Raw genomic sequence first — 19,821 nt, forward strand, 5'->3', positions numbered from 1 at the left:
AAAATCTAAAGTTTGAAATGCATAATTGATTTCAAGCTTTTAAAGGTTCAGGTATTGATTCGTTTATTAATTAAACTGTATGTAGATGCCCCAGACCTTGAACTGTTTTATCAAAAAATGCTTTTATATTACTATTGTTTGTGTTATTTCTTAGAGCTATATTGCATTTCTTAGAACTGTCTTAGAGCTATATTGCATTTTGTGGATTGTTGTTTTTTGATGTTTAAGTGTAAAGATTACAATATTTTGGTATAATTTTGTTTTCTTCTAAGTGTTAGTCGAGTTGTTGTTATCCATCTTGCTATCTATTCGTCTATTCAATAGGAGGAACGAAAAAAAAAAAAAAAAGAGAGACAGATGTGTCTTCAAAGTTCAAACTGTTGGAATCCTCTCTAGTTACCTGAATCCGACTGAGGCACTTTGATGGGCCTAGCCCTTGTTTTTTAGGCCCATGAGAAATTTGTACATTGTTATAGACAAAAGAAAAAGTATTTTCCCAGAAGAAGAAAAAGGGAATGAACAAAGTTACAAATCCGGAAACATCCGCCACCGGAGCAAAGAAGCGCCGGCGAGAGAAAGAGGAAGAACAGGTTGGTTGTAGTCACGCTGAAAATGAAGATGGAGGAATATTGTCGGAAGATCAGTGTCTTCTTTCTCTCCGTGAGTTGAATCCTTTGATTAATTTATAATTCAGAGATTGTATGTATGTATGTAGCTCTCTAACTCCGAATTTGTTTTTTTTTTGTTTCCTTTGTATCGTAACAGAGGATGAGCTTAACTTTAGCGACACTTCTGTGGCGCTTCGGATGATGCGATCTCAGTTTCCTCGTATTGACCAGGTTTCTCTGTTATTGAATCAATTAGACAATCTGGATAATTTTAGGAGATACCTGTGAACGTTCTCGTTCTCATTTTCTCTCGTAATTGAATTTCCGTAGCAGGCTTCGGTCCCGCCATTCATATTACAGTCGCAATTGTACAGTAGCGTCAACGATAGAACCCAAGTGGATAGAGAACTTGAGGTATGCTATGGTTTCTTATCTAAAGATTCTAGACTAATGTCAATAAAAAAATAGGTTTTTTCTCCTGGTAACTTTAGAAACACCCAAAAAATCGTATCATTTGCATTGTAGTTTCCATCTTTGGGGTTTAAAATGCCCAACCACTTTTGTGCTATGTTATTGGTGTTGGTATCTTTGCCTGTCGAGATTGTTGGTATTTTGGGTTCTATAAAAATTTGGCATTTGTTATCATCTCTCTATTAGGCTTCCTAGAGTTGTTTGGAATAACCAGTTTCTATTGTTTGGTGCAGTGTTTACGAAGGGATAAAGTTGTTCGTGTTTTCAAACTCAACACTGGACAAGATGATCATGCAATAATCTTTTTGGATGACTATCTTAACCAGGTTTGCATTTTGCTGCATTTCAACAGGCATTTTATGGTGTCTTTGGGTTGAAAACCGATGATCCAACATGTTAGGTTGATCGAATAGTGAAGAGGATGGAAGAGAAGAAACAGAGTGATGTTGAGGTTTTCAAGTGGTTCAAAGGGCATGTCCTTGATTCAAAACTTGAACCCAGTATTGGACATGATGAGCTAGTGAGTCATTTTATAGCTTACCCACTCTGTTTTTTTTTTCCTTCTACATGGGTCCTGAGGCCAGTAAGTCTTTTCCGCTTTTCACAAGCTCTCAAATAATTCACTTGCAGTGTTCGCTGTTGTCATTGGGCGGAAAGGTCAAGGATGCGCACATCACTCTCTTGATTAACGCAGGCCTTCTCGTAAGTAAAGAATTATATTACTCCACTTATATCTCTTACCTGCTTTTTTTCTTACTCTTCTTCCTCTTACCATTTTCTCTCAGACACGCCAACTAATCGATCCAGACATGTACTGGTTTGCCGTTCCGAGTATTGGTAAACTGTGGAAGGGTCTGTTGCAGGTACACCCTTAAAAGAAAAAAAAAACTTTTTTTATCAATTTCCTCTCCCAAGTGATTGCTTCAAATGAACCTTTTCTTACTCTAAAATCTCAATCTAATCAGGGAAGGAACGAGCTCCTCTCATTGCTGAAGCGCAGGCGACATAAAGAGATGTTCTTGGCCGACCTTGAAAAGAGACGACTCCGGTTCTCTCCTCTGGATATGAGATTTCACATACGAGATCTCATTGGCTCTGGTCACTTGAAAACTTTTCAAACAACTTCTGGTTTAGTTGTTCGGGTTTCAAGGGACTAAACCAAATTGCCGTCGCAGGTTTCTCATCAGACAGGCAATCTCAGACTCAGTTTATTACTTTCGTAAGGTATATATGCATACACATCCTTTCTCTTTTTTTAATTAATTCATCCGATGAAAGTTCATCTTGTAAGAGGAATATATTGTTAAAGGAATAGGATTTGTAAGGGTAATTACAGACGAGACGATTGTTTTTTAACAGAATAGTTTAAATTGGCTTCTTCTTTTTTTTATACACAGAAGAAATTACTAATTATCCAAAGTCTGCTTATGAGTTACTACAAGTTGCGTGAAGCGATCATCTCTGCTTTCATTCTGTTGATGAACTCTTGGGCTCTCTCGTCTATTCCTCTCTCTGTAAGCAATTCTTCCTCCGGCTCCCACTGTTTTGCTGGTATCCAATTGGCTTTTCTAAAGAGCTTATCGACGTATACAACAGCTTTGCGTTTCTTCTTGAACAAGCAACCTCTCTTTAGACGGATGAGAAAAACACTGGAATTTCTGCGAATTGATGCACCGTACCGGGTTTGGGGTTTGGTTTTGGATCTCCGGAGTTTGTGGAATTTGGCGGTTAAGCTCTTCCAGGCTCTTTTGGCTGGGAAAAGCTTAATTCTCAGGCAAGACATGACGCAATCTTCTCAAGATGATTTTGGGATTTGTGAGAGAGAGAGAGAGAGGCAAGCTCAAAAACTAAGTGGATACATAGATAATAAAGTAGAAAGGAGATTAGTGAGGGTTGATTATATGCATATACAAGTTGTCTGCAGCTTAGTTCGGACGCAATCAAGACAAAAGTAGCCGAGAATATTCCACTTCCTGCTTAATCTCTACGCTGCTTCCTTAATCTAATCTCAATATAGTACATCCTACTCAACTCATTATTCTCAGCTCCACCCATAATAATAGTCATTTTTGCGCTTAGTATCATAAATTCAAATAGAGAATGTCAGACGGCTACAATTTTTGGTTAGATGAAATATTTATAGAACTGGAAGGTGGGATAAAAGATTCCCAAATTATTGATAAATAGAGTTTTTTTCTTTTCTTATTCATTACCGTAACAACAAATTGATTAACAAACATAATTATTACTTATTTTCTTCTTACCAAAGAGTTTTAGCCTAGCTCGGACACAGAAAAAAGAGCCTTATAAAAAGACATGGGAACTAATCAAATATTTGTCAAAACTTATCCCCCGGAAACATGGGAACCCACTTCTTCCCGAAATGGAGGGAAAAGAGTGAACAGGATTTGAGTATATAATGGGGCATTGCAGCGAGAGAGAAAGAGGCTTAGCTTAAGGTTAAAAAGGCAAAAGATTTAAATGAGAGCTTGAACACCAACTTGCATAATCTCTCTGAGCCTCCATATGGGATAAATAGCTTCTTCCCCTAACTCTTCTGGCTCCACTTGTTGCATTGCCCACAAGTAGTACACCGTGTGTATCGTGTCCTAAATCCAACAAACACACACACACACACACACACACACACACACATATTCTTAGAGGACTGTGGATTATTATATGTTTTGGGTTTGATTCACAATTTCTGTTTACCTGGCTTCCTTCTTTAATTTTGCCATTCTTATCGCGAACACAGTAGATTTGTTGCGTTTGGAACTGACATCAAAGATGATAAATCCATCAAATACAAATCTTAGCTAAAGGATGACCTCATAAGAAAAATGGAAGATTATTACCCTGACGACGATTATTGGTGTAGTTCCCATCATCTTTGTCTCTTGAACTTCGACTTCCGATATATGCAGAAGCTACACATCACGGATTTACACCACACAAAAATGAAGCCATTGACTCAGGGATTTACATGATTTCCTGTGGTTGAACTAAGAAGAAATACCTTACCTTGTGATCGAAAAAAAAACCGTTACTTTGGAAAGCTGCACGCTCTGCCATGCACCGTTCAATCACTTCCTTACTGCAATACTTCTTCAAGGTCTCAGCATCTCCCTGGCTCAGAGATGGAACATTTAATTAGAGGCAACAAAATCCAAGATGGGAGGAGATGATCCATTTCAAAACCCGAGATATACCTTGCTGTATGCATTCAAGACTGGTCTGATGGCTTCCTGTACTTCTGCAGCAAAGTCTGGCAAGGAGAACGATCTGACCATGAAAGAGATAAGAATTTGATTATTGGCAGCAAAACTTCAAACCAACCACTCAGCCAGCCTCTATAACTTACGGATCTCGGCGGCGTATCTCTTTGTAAGTTGATGCAGAATCTGTTTCCTGAAAGAGTGCCTCATTCATGCTGCCAAACAAAAGGTGCACTTATAGAAATAAGTTGTTGCAAGATGTTCATTGGGTAAGCAAGATAATCAGAGAGCAAATTAGAGCATACTCCTGAATTTTGTGAACAATCGGGCTGTCACTGGTTTCCCATCTTTCCCTCACATCTTCTGCAATCTACGCGGTCCAAATGCATTGCCAATTTACAAGTACAAAAGTAGTGTCATCAAAGATATTATTGCAAGTTAATATTTTTTGAACGAAATAAGTAAAGAGAAAATTGTTCATTTACCTCTTGGCTCTTGTTGACAACAGGCTCACTGATCCCGCTTAGACGTTTAAATACAGGATAAGCTTGCATCTAAACCCAAATTTAACGAAAACGCTCAGCAAGAGCCTTACAAACATGGCATAAGCGGACAAGGCAAAAAGGATCACTTACCTGTTCTCTAAAGGATTCCCATTTTTTTTGCCACTTGGACTGTTTTGTTGGCATGACCACCATATCCGTTCTTGTACTTCTCTCGCCTGTAAATGGCGGGGGAGGCGTGTATTCCAGGTGCTTCTTCTTAGACGAGTTTCCTCGCAATTCATCCTTCACAATGTCAATTCCTTTCTTCGCTAAGTCAAGGGGTGAAGAAATGCTTGACTTGAATTTTCCAAATAATGTCTGTTGGTCCTCAGTAGTGCTTGATTGCTGCTGCTGCTTCTGCTGGTTTTCTCCTCCAGAGGCTCCTGTGCCCGATGAACTTGCTGACTCTGCATTCTCCTCCTTATTCTTCTCCTTACCGAGCTTGAATGACTCCTTGACCTGACCACAAAAATTGCATAACCAAATTTAACCCCCAAAATTGCCACAACTGACCACTGAAATCACTAAAAACGACGGGCTTCCAGCAAAACCTCTTCTGTGGCTGCTGAGAACTTGTCTTTCACACTTGAAGAAACCTGCATCGCCAAAGCTGTTTGGTAAGAAACGATTCAATACCCTTTAACAATGTTAGAAAGTCGGGTCCTCATACGTATAAATAGCGGGTTACAGATCACTAAAATAATTTCCACCAGTAGGGTATTTACTATTTAGTTAGCAAACTACAAGCGATACTTCATAGATAGAGGCGCAGCCAATGATAAGGACTAATAGGGCAGCAAAAAGAAAAGAAAAAACGAAAACACAAAATATGGTGCCAATTCAAGGTTCTTGTTCTAGACCATACCTTTTTTGCCACAGATTCAGCCTCAGTCCAGACCCCATCAACTTGCTTGTACAGCTGCTCAGTCTTTTCTTTTGTTCTGCATTTTCCATTTCACTCATAAGCTTCCTTTGAAATACAATATTTGCCTAAGTAAGAGCAATTGTAAATTAAAATTACCTAACTTTCAGGTCCTCTTTTACACCTTTCAACTCTTCTGTCTTTTCCTTGAGCTCCTTCACAGTTCGTTGGAACTCAGGATTGCTGCAACAACAACAATGTAAACAACATTTGAACTAAGAACAACATCCACGAAGAGAGAATTAGAATCAAACATAACAAATTTGAATCAAAAGGAAACACCTTTCAGCTTCCCCTCTAATTTTCTTCGAGAACTCGCTGAAAACGCTGAACCGGCGATGAAGCGCATACCCATTGGTCGGTAGAAACCCTAGCCTTGCGCCCACTCTCTAAACCAAACAGAAAATAACCAAATCAATCAGCCGATTCCGCAGCTCGTAATCACAAACACTATATAGAAAAAAAAAAAAAAAACACCAGAGCGATAATCGCACGAACCCGTTGGTGCGTCAATTGCAGGAAAAGAGGCTGCTTTGTGATAAGTAAATCTCGAATCAGCTTTCTACTCGCCATTAGAAGAACAATCCTCGTAGTGAAATCGACCGGACCAAAAACCCTACAGGCGGCACTGGATTAGCCGCTGCGAGAAGAATCAGAAAGATTGATTTAGATTGAGGGTAATATACAACAACATATCTCTGGTTATTGCTTGGTGGAAAAGGAAAGATGAAAATTTTTACGTGATGAACAAACCAGAAGAAAGGATGAGATTTCGAGCGTTGCCTTAAACAGTTAAGCCCTAGAGACCGCTTTCGGTAAACCTCCTGGGGTTTCTGCCTGCCGATACCATCTTACAGACTTGTTCGGTAACACGGATAACTATATTCCTTATTGGGTTAATTATTAAAACGAGAGTCGAGAGAAGATTATATGAAGGGTCGTTTCCAAACAATTTATATTTGGGCCCCATATAAATACTTCGGCTTTTCGATTATTTTCGGTTATTTCAGGTTTAGTAAAACCGTAACTAAATTACATTTGGTAGATTCTAACCGAAGTCAATTCGATTAACATTTGTCTGAATGTGGTCCGATTAGTCTACTGTTCGATATTACAAGAGCTTCTTTTGATTGTGTCTCTATTGAAGTTCGTAAGATAAATTATAAAAAATTGACTGCTAAAGATATTAGATACGCTTATTAATAATGAAATCCATAATTAAACTAGATTGAATTATTCGAGAAAAAAATAATGATAAGCCGTGAATGAGAAACGTGACAGTTATGCGAATTCGGATTCGAATGAATTACAATTTAACAATGTACGTCAAGTTTTTCCGGTTCGGTTCAGTTTGATACGGGTCGAATCAGCCTGGTTTGTTGAATCTGATGATTTTGAAATCATAACATAGTGACTGATAGAGTAGAGAGAGGAACTCTGTTTTTTTTTTCTTCAGTCGGAATCAAACTTGGCTACACGACGACGAGAAGCTAGAAATCGAAGCTAAAGAACGACGACAAAGTAAACAATCTAGCTCCTTTTGTGTTGATGTCTGGAGATTAGACACAAGCGACGTTAGCGGCGGCGAACTGTTGGGCTTGGCGGCGAGCGGCAGGCTCAGAGATCATGGCCTGAATGAGCATCGTCTTAACCTCCCATGGCGCGTAAGAAAAGCTTCTCCTCGCGTAAGAGTTGAGGAGAGCTGCGATCCCCTGCTTCAGCAACGCACCGTACGCGTTACCTTCCTCGTCGTTCCTAGCCGTCGATTCCACCAGCGTCAGATCAGATCTCCAACGCTCTTTCGCCACCATCACTCCGAACATTTTCTCCACCGTCGATCTCTCCGGCACCATCCTCGGCCATGCTTCCCTCCTGCTGCTCCAATACCTGCATTTACACAGTCAGATCTGAGTGAAAACTCCCGAGGAGTACCTTCGTAGTTCTCTTTTTATCGGAGAAATTAATTTAAATCAGGGTTTTGATTAGTTACTGCGGCGTGCATCGCCCTCTGTGTCTGGTGTAAGAGAAACCTGCAGGTCTCGTCGCCGATGAATCGCCGGCGAAGAAGCAAACGAGGAAGAAGGCGACTAGAACGAGTCGACTCGCCGAGCAGTGTGAGTCCATAATATGGATAGGAATTGCTGAACTAATTAATCAATCACCCCTTGGGTCTTGGGACTGAAGAAGACACTGTTGTCTCTCCAGAATCTGAGTTTGCTTGAGAGTTCGGTCTGCTTTTGGTTTGCTACCTCGGAAAAGGAGACTGACTTTTGACTATCTTACCCTTGGAATTCAAATTAAACGATGCATCCGTTTCGGTGGAGAATCGTGAATAGATAAAATCATCATAGGGATATAAACGTCACTTCAAGGAATAGCACATGAGCTACATCTAAATTATCTTCAATTGCTGCTTTGGCCATTTGCATTTCCTCAGTCTTCACGTGACTTAGCTTGGCTCCCTTTACACGCCCACCCGAGGAGGATCCAAATATATATTCTTAAAACATGCAAGTAAAACACATCAAAACAGCACTATCTTTTTCTTTAATTTTCTTCTTTTTTTTTCGTTTTAAAAAGAATCTTTACATATTTACGGTGATTACTGAAATTGCAGCCCATATTGTTCGATTTTATTATCATAAGAGCTACTCACATAATCACATTTCAGTATTGTTGGGTGCGAGTCCTATAGAGTTATATTTGCAAATTTACCCACACCTATGTAATGCAGAGCACTTTTCGTTTTATTAAGTATATGATCTTCACGTTGCCCGTCAATATATTGCCAGGCTATATTCCATGCTTCATACATGTATCCACGCAATTTCATAAATAGTTATGCGGACCTCTTCTCTAGCTATCAGATTGTATATATCAGTAAGTTTAATTTATTCTGCATTGATGTGATAGTATATGTGATGAAACAAGATTCATGAACCATCCATGACTAACATCCGATTTTTTAGCAAGTCTTTATTGCCTAGTGTCATGTATTGATGTAAACCAATGAGTATCGTGTACATATAAATACTATATTGTAGACATATGACAAATTGACTATTAGTGTTTTCCATTTCCTAATAATCAATATTATCATATGATGTAAGGTATTATAAGAATTAAAAAATGGATCAAATTCCGTTCGTACTTCGCATATGTACATGCATGATGCATTCTCTAAATCTCCATAAACCATATATATAATATATATATATATATATATATATATATGTATATATCTCAAGCCTTAACCCGTGAGACACACACACTTAGAGATCTAGAGAGACAGAGACAAAGAAGGAGCCATGTCCTCATCAGGTATCTCTTATATCATCATCTTCTTCTTCATTTTCATCATCCCATACATTCAAAGCCAACCCATTGCTCCACCTCCGACCAATGAAACAAGTCCGGTCAATCTCACGGCGGTTCTTGAAAGTGGTCACCAGTTTACCACATTCATTCGACTCCTCAACACAACTCAAGTCGGGTTTCAGGTAAGTGTTCAACTCAACAGCTCTGATCAAGGGATGACTGTATTTGCTCCAACAGATAACGCATTCAACAACCTTAAACCTGGAACCCTAAACAGTCTCACATATCAACGACAAATCCAGCTCATTCTCTACCACATCATTCCTAAATACTATCCTCTAAGTGATCTTCTCTTAGCTAGTAATCCCGTTAGAACTCAGGCTACGGGACAAGAAGGAGGAGTTTTTGGGTTAAATTTCACAGGACAAGGACAAATCAACGAAGTGAATATCTCTACCGGTGTTGTTGAGACAAGGATCACTAATATATTAAGACAAAAATTTCCACTTTCCGTTTACGTGGTGGACAAGGTATTGTTGCCGGAAGAGTTGTTCGGAACAAAGACTACTACTCCCACAGGAGCTCCGGCCCCGAAAACCTTACCTTCGTCTGATGCAGATTCACCGGCTATTGATGAGGATGATCATAAGTCTGCCGGATCAAGCGTCAAAAGGACAAGTCGTCTAGGGATTGTTTTGGGCTGTGCATGGTTTTGTTGTTCTGTTATGTCTTTCTAGAAGCTAAATTAAAAGTGGAAAAATATCTCTTTATTTTTATTTGCATAATTGATTGATTCATGTGTGTTTGGATCGAATGTTTGCTTTGTAATCTTTTTTTTTATTCTTTAACAAAAACTTCTACTTATTTTATTTTCTCTATACGATGAAACACATTCTATTATATATATGGAAGTTAAAATAGGAAGAAGATATTGGTAACGAACGAAGTAACGATATCAAACGAAATCAAGTGTTGTTGGATCATTGAGTGGAAGTAAGTACTCAGCTTATAACCATAAGCAGACCTTAACTTATTCGCAAGGGCCGTCTAGATATAGTGATTATATATCTATCTAACAACCAAAATAGTGAAATGACTAATGGGCTTGCGCCCAAAGATCTCTCCAGTAACAGAAATGTGTGACTGACCCTAATAACCACGCCATTTGCTGGATTTTGAAGTACTCACTCCCTCTCGCCATTTTCCCCGGTATCTCGATTTTCTGGTGTTCGTATTCCGAGTTTGGAGCAAGTAAATCTACATTTTCTTTTGGCGGTTTGCTGCTCCATTTCTGTTTCTTATAAGGTAATTTTGCAGATCATCTTTGTTTCTGTGTCGTCGTCGATCTAAGTTTTTTTTTTTCAACATATCGATGCAACTATAGATGAATTTTGTCTATTTGGCGATTGGGATGTCTTTGAGTTGTGCGACTGAGTAGATTTGAGTCCAGATTTGTTTTGATTTTGATTATTTTGTTTTCACATTATCTCCAATTGAGATAACCTTATCTATCCAATCAGCCATTGGAAAGCTAAGAATCTGCCACGTAAGACTCATATCCTCTTATCTCCATCTTCAGCTTTTTCTCATTTCCCTTCTCAAACTCCATTCTCCCAAGCAATATCACACATTTCCAAAGAGAGAAGAGAGAGAGAGAGACCAAATACTTGGAAAAATGGCTTCTACCTCCACAATGTCATTGGTCACACCGCTTAACCAGACCCGCTCATCGACTTTCTTCAACCCATTACCTCTGAAACCATCCAAGGCCATGGCTGCACCTAAAGGCAGAACACAGAGGCTCCAAGTTAGAGCTTCAAAGCTCAAGTTCGACAAGGCTTTAACTGGACTCTCAGCGGCTGCCCTCACTGCCTCGATGGTGATCCCGGAGGTTGCTGAAGCCGCCGGTCCCGGAATCTCTCCTTCTCTCAAGAATTTCTTGCTCAGTATTGCTTCCGGTGGCGTCGTTCTCACTGTCATCATTGGTGCCGTCGTCGGTGTCTCCAACTTTGACCCTGTCAAGAGAACCTAAGTAGCTAATATATGTTTTATCTTTCTTACACCATTGTTGTAATGTGTGTCCTGTGTATTTGTTTAATGCATGTTCCAGTAATGAAACTTTGGTGTGTACTCTCTGCTCACAAGTAAAAAAAAAAACTCCTTGTTTCCTGAATTTTTTTAGTCTCGATGAATCCATAAACAAATGGAGAATAAATGAACAAAATCTGAGTTCCTAATAAAATCTGGGAAATTGTTTGGTGTTAGTGTTATTTTTCTTTCCCTTTTTCAGTATCTGATTAGCAAGAGTTGAAATTTAACTAAGTTGAACAGATTCAAATAAATTCTCTTGTTAAATTCTAAGTCTCTACTGATTCTCTTTCTTTAATTGCAGTGTTTTCCTCTTTCATGAGTCTGATTTTGGTCTTGTATGTTTCGGTCATTTTCTTCGTCGGGGAGAGAGAAGATAAAAGCCACACACAAAAGAAACCAAAATAGTGAATTGACTAATGGGCTTGGGCCCAAAGATCTCTTTAGTAACAGAAAATGCGTGACTGACCAAACACGTTCAACAGAATGCTCAGAGCTTAAACCCTAATAACCTCGCCATTTGCAGGATTTTGACTTTTTGAGGTACTCCTCCATCTCGCCATTTTCCCCGGTATCTCGATTTTCTGTCGTTCTTGATCCGTGTTTTGAGCAAAAATTCTTTGGCGGTTTGCTGCTCCATTTTTGTTTCTTTTAAGGTAATTTTGCAGATCATCTTTGTTTCTGTGTCGTCGTCGATCCCTTTTTTTTTTTTTTGAACATATCGATGCAACTATACATGAATCTTGTCTCTCTCATCTGAATTTGTTTTATTTGGAGATTGGGATGTCTTTGAGCTGTGCAACTGAGTAGATTTGAGTCCAGATTTGTTTTTGATTTTGATTTTGTTTTGACATTTTTCAGGTTGTTGTTGAAAAAAAAAAAAAAAGATGAGTTTCAAGAATGTAAAAGTTCCCAAGGGTCCAGGTGGAGGTGCCATAGCTGCGGTGCTTATAGGTGGGCTCGGTCTCTACGGCGCCACACACTCTTTCTACAATGTCGATGGAGGACATCGAGCCATTGTCTTCAACCGCCTTGTTGGTATCAAAGACAAGGTTACCCTCTTTTCAAATTTTGCTTTTTTTTCCCCCTTAATATGTTATTATCTCTATCCTAGCTTCCATCATCTACAATGTGTAAATTTCTTAGTTTCCTTCCTCTGTCTCTTAGTCACCCAATTCAAATTGGTTCTTGATATTCCACTGATCTCTTAGATATATAAGTCTTGTGACGCACTAGTGAATGAGCAGGTTAATTAAATATATATCTTTGGTTGTGCTGCTGCAGGTTTACCCTGAGGGTACTCACCTTATGATTCCGTGGTTCGAAAGGCCAATCATTTATGATGTTCGTGCACGTCCTTATTTAGTCGAGAGTACATCCGGGAGCCGTGATCTGCAGATGGTACTCTGCTTCATTTCTTCCCTCTAACTACTATTTTTGGTTTTTAAGCTGGTCCTGTGCTTCTTCTTTTGAAACACATATCAGAAAGAAGCTAATGCTGTGTGGGATTAAAACATTTCAGGTTAAAATTGGGCTTCGGGTTCTCACCCGTCCCATGGCTGACCAATTACCACAAGTATACCGAACTCTTGGTGAGAAGTACAGCGAGAGAGTTTTGCCTTCGATTATCCACGAGACCTTGAAAGCTGTGGTTGCTCAGTACAACGCAAGCCAGCTTATTACTCAGAGAGAGGTTAACCAACTGACTGTTATTATTATTGCTTCCTTTTTTAATGGTGAAGTTATTTTGCCTTTTTTAACGGATGAGTTTCTTTTTTTGTTTTTGTTTTTGGAAGGCTGTGAGTAGGGAAATCAGGAAAATCTTAACTGCACGGGCTGCTAACTTCAACATTGCGCTGGACGACGTGTCCATCACGGGCTTGACATTTGGAAGGGAGTTCACGGCAGCCATTGAAGCAAAGCAGGTGGCAGCTCAAGAGGCTGAGCGGGCTAAGTTCATTGTTGAAAAGGCTGAACAGGACAAGAGAAGTGCTGTCATCCGCGCTGAGGTGCGGGAAAATTGCTTTTTTTCTTTTCTCTTTTTTCAGTCTCATTTGGTAAACATTTGCTAAGCAATGGTGTTTCTTGTGACGGTGTGTAGGGAGAAGCTAAGAGTGCTCAGCTCATAGGTCAAGCAATCGCAAACAACCAAGCCTTCTTAACGCTGAGGAAGATTGAAGCGGCTAGAGAGATTGCACAGACCATCTCAAACTCGGCGAATAAGGTCTACTTGAGCTCTAACGATCTGCTTCTTAACCTACAGGCTATGGACCTTGATTTGAAGTCAAAGAAGTAGAAGGGGTACGACGATCATACCAGACCAAAAGCTGAGATTTCGATTCTTCAAAGTAAAACTATTCTTGTGAATTTCAGACCGTATCTTGCGTGTTGCAATGTTTTATTTTGAGACACAAAAAAAGATTGTAATATTACAAACTTCTTTAATTACGGAGATAAATAATAACGTGCACAATGCTGGAAAAAGATCGAAAATGGCCCTGGAAATGGAAATGGGCTTTGTTTTTTTTTTAGCCATTGTTTCCACCACCACGACGAGCCTCCTCTTCGAGCAGATTGCTTCCAAAGCTTGTTTTTTGATGGCCTTTCATGGAATTAGAGAATTGGAGAATTATTTTGTGCCTTTTCTACAGCGATTCAAAAGCCTAGGAGAATGGAAGAAAATCCATGCCTCCATCATCGTACATGGACTGTCTCAAAGCAGCTTTATGGTCACCAAAATGGTGGATGTCTGCGATAAGATTGGAGATATGGAGTGTGCAACCCGTCTTTTCAAGCAAGTAGCGAATCCTAATGTCTTCTTGTACAATTCAATCATTCGAGCTTATGCCCACAATTCCTTGTATCGCGATGTGATCCGTATCTACAGGCAGCTGCTCAGGAAGAGCCTTGACCTTCCCGATCGGTTCACTTTTCCGTTTATGTTCAAATCTTGCGCAAGCATTGGATCCTATTACTTAGGGAAGCAAGCTCACGGTCATCTCTGCAAATTCGGGCCTAAATTCCATCTTGTGACAGAGAATGCGCTGATTGATATGTACATGAAGTTTGATGATCTTGCTGATGCACATAAAGTGTTCGATGAAATGTCTGTGAGAGATGTTATATCGTGGAATAGTCTGCTCTCTGGGTATGCTCGGCTTGGGCAGATGAAGAAAGCAAAAGCCCTGTTTCATTCAATGCCTGATAAAACGATTGTATCTTGGACTGCGATGATCTCTGGGTACACCGGGATTGGGTGTTACGTAGAAGCCATGGAGTTCTTCCGTGGAATGCAGTTAGCTGGTATCGAGCCTGATGAGATCAGTCTCATCTCTGTTTTACCATCGTGTGCTCATCTCGGATCTCTGGAGCTTGGGAAATGGATCCATATGTATGCAGACAGAAAGGGATTTCTGAAACAAACTGGTGTTTGCAATGCACTTATCGAGATGTACTCGAAATGCGGTCTGATTAGTCAAGCAATCGAATTGTTCAGCCGAATGAAGAGGAAAGATGTTATATCATGGAGTACAATGATCTCAGGGTATGCACATCACGGGAACGCTCACCAAGCTATCGAAACATTTAACGAAATGCAGAGAGCGAAGGTGAAGCCTAATGGGATCACATTCCTTGGCCTTTTATCAGCTTGTTCACATGTTGGCTTGTGGCAGCAAGGTTTGAAGTATTTTGATATGATGAGAGAGGATTATCAGATAGAACCCAAGATCGAACACTATGGTTGTTTGATCGATGTTTTGGCAAGAGCAGGAAAACTGGAACAAGCTGTTGAGATAACCAAAACAATGCCGGTGAAACCTGACTCTAAGATTTGGGGATCACTGTTGAGTTCTTGCAGGACACGAGGCAATCTCGATGTTGCTCTGGTCGCGATGCATCATCTTGCTGAGCTAGAGCCAGAGGATATGGGGAATTATGTTCAGCTCTCCAATATTTATGCAGATTTGGGGAAATGGGAAGATGTTTCCAGAATGAGGAAGCTGATAAGGAACGGAAACATGAAGAGGACGCCAGGTTGTAGCTTGATAGAGGTAAACAATGTTGTTCAAGAATTTGTTGCGGGAGATGATAGTAAACCTTTTTGGACTGAGGTCTCTTCAGTGTTGCAACTGTTTTCTGTACATCAGGCTCAGGATGTGATTAAAAACAACGGTAATCTTGCAATTTTATAGGCAAGGTTTAAAGTCGTTTCGATTATTATAGAAAAAAGCAACACAATTTTATTACGAGTAATTCAATCGTGTTCTTATGTTACAAAATCGACGAAAAAGGACACAACAGTATTGAGAAGCTTTACTCTTCACCTTCCTCTTCTGCTCCACATTGTGTTTTATCCCCCGAATGTACAACTCAAATCTATCCGAGAAGCTTCTTCACTCCTGTCTTCTGCTCTGAGGTCAATCTTGTGGGGAACTTGATGTTGAACTTGATCCTCAAGTTTCCTCTTTTGGTCTGATCTTTCTGTAACGGCATTCCTTCCTTTGGAACCACTTCCTCGTACTCAGGGTGTATCACGCTGGTAACAGGGATTGTCAGTCTCCGACCATCGAGCGTTGTCAGGTTCACTGTATAGCCGGTCAACGCCTCAACAAGTGAGATCTTCTGTGTGACTATCAGGTCGTTGCCTTCTCTAGTGAAAACTGGGTGAGGCTTCTCGTCGATGATGAAGACTAAATCGGCTGGAGTCACACCAGGTTGCTCGTTCCCTTTCTCGGGGAATGTGATTTTTGTGCCTTTCTTCCACCCTGGCTTCACATCAATGGTTAAAATCTCTTCCACCTGCATCGTCTTGCTGCAGATTTATCAAAAGAGAACACCTTTCAGCCTTCTGATATTTTAGCTAACTAAATAAGGCTAAGAACTTGATCAAGCTCGTGTTTTTTTTACGGCCAAGCTACAAGCAATCTAAGCAAAAGGCTCCAATTTGATCATCACATTCACTTACTTACCCGCTGACATCAGCAATCTCCCTGGAGATCCTCATCTTTTTGGTGGTTCCTTTGTAAAGATCTTCAAGGCTACAAGGCAACTTGTTTTCGATAGGAGCCGCCTTCCTGACTCCACCGTGATGCTGATGCATTGACCCGCCACCAGCTCCTCCTCCTTCACCGAAAGAGGCAAATATGTCATCACCAAACATACTGCTAGAGAATCTTGTACCTCTGCCGCCGCCGCCAGCGCCGCCACCAAATGGGCTTGAGAACCCAAAGAACTCAGCAAATATATCGTCTGCACTTCGAGGGTTGAACCGGAAGGACGTTGGACCGTCCCCGGTGGAGAAGTAAGTGGCTCCACCAGCATCTGGAGGTGGCACGTTCCCTTTCAACCCTTCCTCACCATACTGATCGTATACCGCTTTCTTCTGTGGATCGCTTAGAACCTACAACAATGGTGAGAGAGAGAGAGAGTCAGTAACAGGATCAGTAGTGTATGTATCAAAAAACAAAACTAACAAATGAGTGTGTCTGACACCAATTGGAAACAACAACTCCTAACAATCATCAATCCACAGAGAGCAGAGGACATAAACTACAGTATGCAAAACCTCTTTAGCATAAGGTCTCTAAAAAGAACTAAGCCAGCATTTGAATAACTCAAAACCCCCTAGCAAAAAGTCAGTCTATATCAAATTAGTCCACAGCTCTGGAAACGCATAAAGATTTGATCTTGGGATCGAATTGAAATCTATATATATATATATATATATATGTTACCTCGTAAGCTTCGGAGATCTGCTTGAACTTAGCCTCAGCGTCCTTTTTGTTATTAGGATTTTTGTCGGGATGCCATTTCATGGCGAGTTTTCTGTAAGCTTTCTTAAGATCATCGTCGCTGGCGCTGCGATCGACTTGGAGGACCTTGTAGTAATCCACTCCCATCCGACCTTCTTTTTCTTCTTCTCTCTTTCGCTTCTTCACTTTTCCTGAATCCGATTATCTATCTATCTCACGAGGAGGAGAAGATGAATCCAAACTTTGCTCTGTTTCTTGTGAATTTTCAGCTGTTGTGGGGTTTGTTCCTCTTCCTTCTTTGAAGAAAAGGGGGAGAGAGAGAGAGAATAGTTTTAGTCTTAAAAAAACCGATTCATGTTTCTTCTCGGAGTGTGGAGAATTCCGTGGAATGTTCCAGAAATCCTTCCCTTCTAATTACGTACTCTATTTTTTTGTTTTTTGGGTTCTCTGTGACGGGCCTGTTACGCGTGTTTCCATCACACCACACCCTTACCTTCTTAACGCAATTAGGCATGTAAATTTCCCGAGAAAAAAAAAAAGGCATAATCAACAAAAATTTAATATTTAAAAAAATAATTATATAGTTATTATATTCTATATATTATATATAATATATACAAATTTACTCTTTAATTTTCTCATTCGTAGGACATAACTTATTAATTTTAATCCGTAAAAATAAATATGTTATTATTGATTTTAATTCATCTATATAATATATTTAGTATTTGAAAAAAAAAAAATTTGGAAAAAAAACTTTTAAAATCAGGAGAAAACTTTCTTTTAAAATTTTTATTTAAAAAAGAGAACAATTGACAAAAATGAAGAACAACGAAGATTAAAAAGTGATAAAAAATTTAAGTTAAGTGAAGAGTCATCGAAAATTGAAGAGTGAAGAACAGCGAAATACTGTAAATTATTTTGTTTGTAGTTTTAATTTATTGCATGCCAATGAAAAATGAGGAAATGTTGAGGAAGATTGGTTTGTGTTTGTACTCATCGATGCTGATGCAATAAGCTGTATAAGCTTTGAATCAGGAGAAGGAGGCGACAGTTCTGGGTCGGACGATGTTGGCGGTGATGAATCAACCGGTGGGTAAGAGGTGATGAGGAATTAGCCGGCGGAGGAGCAGATTTCTCCGACGAATTATGTAACGTCCCAAATCCGCAATAGGGTCGCTGGGACGGACCATGGCCATGAAGCGGGAAACAATGGCCGAGAGTTTAAGGAAGAACATGAGCCATGGTCCATAAGGATGGGTTAAATTCGTTAACGTGGGACTTAGCCAAGAAAAATAAAGAAAGATAGCTCAACGAGTAGGATTGAGCTAAGACGAGTTGGAATAGGTAAGCTAAGTTAGCTGGATCAGCTGCCGGGAAACACAGCTCAGCTGGAAAGAGTATAATACAGTTGGTCTAGCTGAGTGGTAAGTGAGCTGGCTGGACTTGGGCGATTATGGCCGAAGGGTTGCAAAGCCTATGCACCCAATCAACACACCCGTTCGACCAATAACATGCACCAGTTCCCCAAGGCGGTTACATCAAGAGAAATCTATAAATAGACCCCCTTGTCCCCATTTTTAGACACACACAAACAGGGAGAGAAACTCTGCCCAAATTTCTATCAAACCGTGAGACTAAGACAAACCGGAAGAGAGAAATAACCTGTCCGGCGGTAGGAGGAATCGACCGGAGCGGCTGGTGCGGTCGCGGAAGAAAGAAGAAGAAAGGGAATGCAGCAAGAACCAACGACCGTGAATCTCTAAGGTGCGTTCGTAGATAGGAGCGTACGGTTAAGTTGTTATTTCACCGCATGATCCTGATGATCGGCCGAAGTATGGGCTAGGCCGAACAGATGGTTAGTGGCGGCGGAAGAAATTATGGATTTGTCCAAGGATATGTGACGATCGGCCGAAGTATGGGCTAGGCAGATCCGACCATGTATCTCGGCCGAAATCTCAAAAGATTGCCGGCCATGGAATTGAGACTGGGCCGGTGATGGTGCGCATAGAGTCGTATTGGTTATTGACCGGATCCGGTTAGCGCGGCAGCCGAGTGGCTTGGGAGACAGAACGGTTCTCGCCAAAACTCGGCCAGTCCAAGGCCAACCTATAAACCGGATTATAAATAGTTGCAGTGGGTTAGAAACGGGGTCGGGAGACATAAACATAATCGCATACATGTGCATGAATAATACTTAGCCAAAATAGCGTATACTTATAATGTTGGTTTGCAGGAAGCGATGAACGCGGAAAGGAAAAAGGATAGGCGCGCAGACCGTTTAGCCAAGGATGATGGGTGGTGTGATAGAACAGATAGTTGGGATCATGCGAACTTATAATAGCTTATATGCAAACTCTTAAGTTGTATTGAATCCTTTATTATATCAATAAAATATCTGTTCGCTTACTTGTTTATTACATATCGACTCTAAGTTAGTGAATCTCAGAATACATACATCGAACATGGATTAAATAAAGGATGAGACCCTAAAATGGACTGATGGGGTTGGAGCCGTATAGCGGTCCAACCGGGAACAACCTCCATAGGCTTAGAGTCCAGGATGGGGTGTTTCAAGTTGGTATCAGAGCATGTTTGCTCCTAGGACGGTTGTGTTGGGTTTTGGGTACACTACTCATTGGCTAAAAGGTTCTCGCGCTAGGTTGTAGCTAGGCTTGTCTAAGAATCTGGGTAATAGTTAGGATGCACTAACTAAACAAATTTTGCAGATGGGTAAAAGCAACAAGACGGAGAAAAGTAAAAAGAATAAGGAGACGGCCGAAACAAGTCAGGCCAATGCGGCGGATCCCTCTGCTCTCAACCCTACCGGACCTAAAGCTGGGGAAAGAGAAAAGGGCAACGGGAATTTGGTCGTGCATGAACAGACCAAGGTCGTGG

The 19,821-nt window shown here is 40.4% G+C and overlaps 9 protein-coding genes across 16 annotated transcripts; 5 read left to right on the top strand and 4 right to left on the bottom strand.

Annotated features, from left to right (window-relative positions):
* Positions 1-503: 503 nt before the first annotated feature.
* On the top strand, positions 504-3,036 carry LOC18025433 (serine/threonine-protein kinase 19 homolog). Of its 5 annotated transcripts, none has more exons than XR_002900880.1 (10): positions 506-660; positions 766-839; positions 939-1,022; positions 1,313-1,405; positions 1,480-1,599; positions 1,710-1,781; positions 1,865-1,942; positions 2,045-2,303; positions 2,477-2,593; positions 2,676-3,036. XR_002900880.1 is itself a non-coding variant. In XM_024160230.1 (8 exons), the coding sequence occupies exons 1-8, from the start codon at positions 516-518 to the stop codon at positions 2,234-2,236; spliced, it is 858 nt and encodes a 285-aa protein (XP_024015998.1). In that variant the 5' UTR covers positions 506-515; the 3' UTR covers positions 2,237-2,451. The 5 variants fall into 5 exon arrangements, 1 of the variants encoding a protein (XP_024015998.1); XR_002900881.1 differs by having other exon boundaries at positions 2,480-2,593; XR_002900882.1 differs by having other exon boundaries at positions 504-660; positions 942-1,022; positions 2,477-3,036.
* On the bottom strand, positions 2,383-3,233 carry LOC18025434. Its single transcript, XM_006408909.2, has one exon. It carries the CDS (start codon positions 2,860-2,862, stop codon positions 2,515-2,517), a length of 348 nt encoding a protein of 115 aa, XP_006408972.1. The 5' UTR covers positions 2,863-3,233; the 3' UTR covers positions 2,383-2,514.
* Positions 3,233-6,625, bottom strand: LOC18025436 (mitochondrial import inner membrane translocase subunit TIM44-2). Of its 3 annotated transcripts, none has more exons than XR_002900878.1 (15): positions 6,505-6,600; positions 6,263-6,404; positions 6,047-6,153; positions 5,864-5,947; positions 5,708-5,783; positions 5,394-5,438; positions 4,933-5,301; positions 4,783-4,851; positions 4,603-4,667; positions 4,444-4,512; positions 4,292-4,364; positions 4,099-4,208; positions 3,938-4,009; positions 3,795-3,857; positions 3,233-3,688 (listed from the first exon to the last, which is right to left on the bottom strand). XR_002900878.1 is itself a non-coding variant. In XM_006408911.2 (15 exons), the coding sequence occupies exons 2-15, from the start codon at positions 6,335-6,337 to the stop codon at positions 3,557-3,559; spliced, it is 1,404 nt and encodes a 467-aa protein (XP_006408974.1). In that variant the 5' UTR covers positions 6,338-6,404; positions 6,518-6,625; the 3' UTR covers positions 3,233-3,556. The 3 variants fall into 3 exon arrangements, 2 of the variants coding, with proteins under 2 accessions (XP_006408974.1, XP_024015997.1); XM_006408911.2 differs by having other exon boundaries at positions 4,104-4,208; positions 6,518-6,625; XM_024160229.1 differs by having other exon boundaries at positions 4,104-4,208.
* Positions 6,626-7,150: 525 nt separating this feature from the next.
* Positions 7,151-7,918, bottom strand: LOC18025435. The gene is made up of 2 exons (XM_006408913.2): positions 7,755-7,918; positions 7,151-7,651 (listed from the first exon to the last, which is right to left on the bottom strand). Exons 1-2 carry the CDS (start codon positions 7,886-7,888, stop codon positions 7,324-7,326), a joined length of 462 nt encoding a protein of 153 aa, XP_006408976.1. The 5' UTR covers positions 7,889-7,918; the 3' UTR covers positions 7,151-7,323.
* A 1,154-nt stretch (positions 7,919-9,072) lies between these two features.
* Positions 9,073-9,819, top strand: LOC18025437 (fasciclin-like arabinogalactan protein 6). The gene has a single exon (XM_006408914.1). The coding sequence runs from the start codon at positions 9,073-9,075 to the stop codon at positions 9,817-9,819; it is 747 nt and encodes a 248-aa protein (XP_006408977.1).
* Positions 9,820-10,110: 291 nt separating this feature from the next.
* On the top strand, positions 10,111-11,255 carry LOC18025673. The gene is made up of 2 exons (XM_006408915.2): positions 10,111-10,387; positions 10,662-11,255. The coding sequence occupies exon 2, from the start codon at positions 10,758-10,760 to the stop codon at positions 11,112-11,114; it is 357 nt and encodes a 118-aa protein (XP_006408978.1). The 5' UTR covers positions 10,111-10,387; positions 10,662-10,757; the 3' UTR covers positions 11,115-11,255.
* Positions 11,256-11,494: 239 nt separating this feature from the next.
* Positions 11,495-13,654, top strand: LOC18025674 (prohibitin-6, mitochondrial). 2 transcript variants are annotated; one of them, XM_024160057.1, is made up of 6 exons: positions 11,495-11,713; positions 12,032-12,222; positions 12,455-12,571; positions 12,693-12,863; positions 12,967-13,179; positions 13,272-13,654. In XM_024160057.1, the coding sequence occupies exons 2-6, from the start codon at positions 12,058-12,060 to the stop codon at positions 13,464-13,466; spliced, it is 861 nt and encodes a 286-aa protein (XP_024015825.1). In that variant the 5' UTR covers positions 11,495-11,713; positions 12,032-12,057; the 3' UTR covers positions 13,467-13,654. The 2 variants fall into 2 exon arrangements, with proteins under 2 accessions (XP_024015825.1, XP_006408980.1); XM_006408917.2 differs by having other exon boundaries at positions 11,663-11,826.
* A 113-nt stretch (positions 13,655-13,767) lies between these two features.
* LOC18025675 (pentatricopeptide repeat-containing protein At2g20540) lies at positions 13,768-15,420 on the top strand. Its single transcript, XM_006408918.2, has one exon. It carries the CDS (start codon positions 13,768-13,770, stop codon positions 15,361-15,363), a length of 1,596 nt encoding a protein of 531 aa, XP_006408981.1. The 3' UTR covers positions 15,364-15,420.
* LOC18025676 (dnaJ homolog subfamily B member 13) lies at positions 15,368-17,301 on the bottom strand. Its single transcript, XM_006408919.2, has 3 exons — positions 16,906-17,301; positions 16,141-16,571; positions 15,368-15,983 (listed from the first exon to the last, which is right to left on the bottom strand). The coding sequence occupies exons 1-3, from the start codon at positions 17,068-17,070 to the stop codon at positions 15,548-15,550; spliced, it is 1,032 nt and encodes a 343-aa protein (XP_006408982.1). The 5' UTR covers positions 17,071-17,301; the 3' UTR covers positions 15,368-15,547.
* Between the last annotated feature and the right edge of the window lie 2,520 nt (positions 17,302-19,821).

The sequence above is a fragment of the Eutrema salsugineum genome, unplaced genomic scaffold (assembly GCF_000478725.1).
Source record: "Eutrema salsugineum unplaced genomic scaffold, Eutsalg1_0 scaffold_12, whole genome shotgun sequence".
Taxonomy (NCBI): Eukaryota; Viridiplantae; Streptophyta; class Magnoliopsida; order Brassicales; family Brassicaceae; genus Eutrema; species Eutrema salsugineum.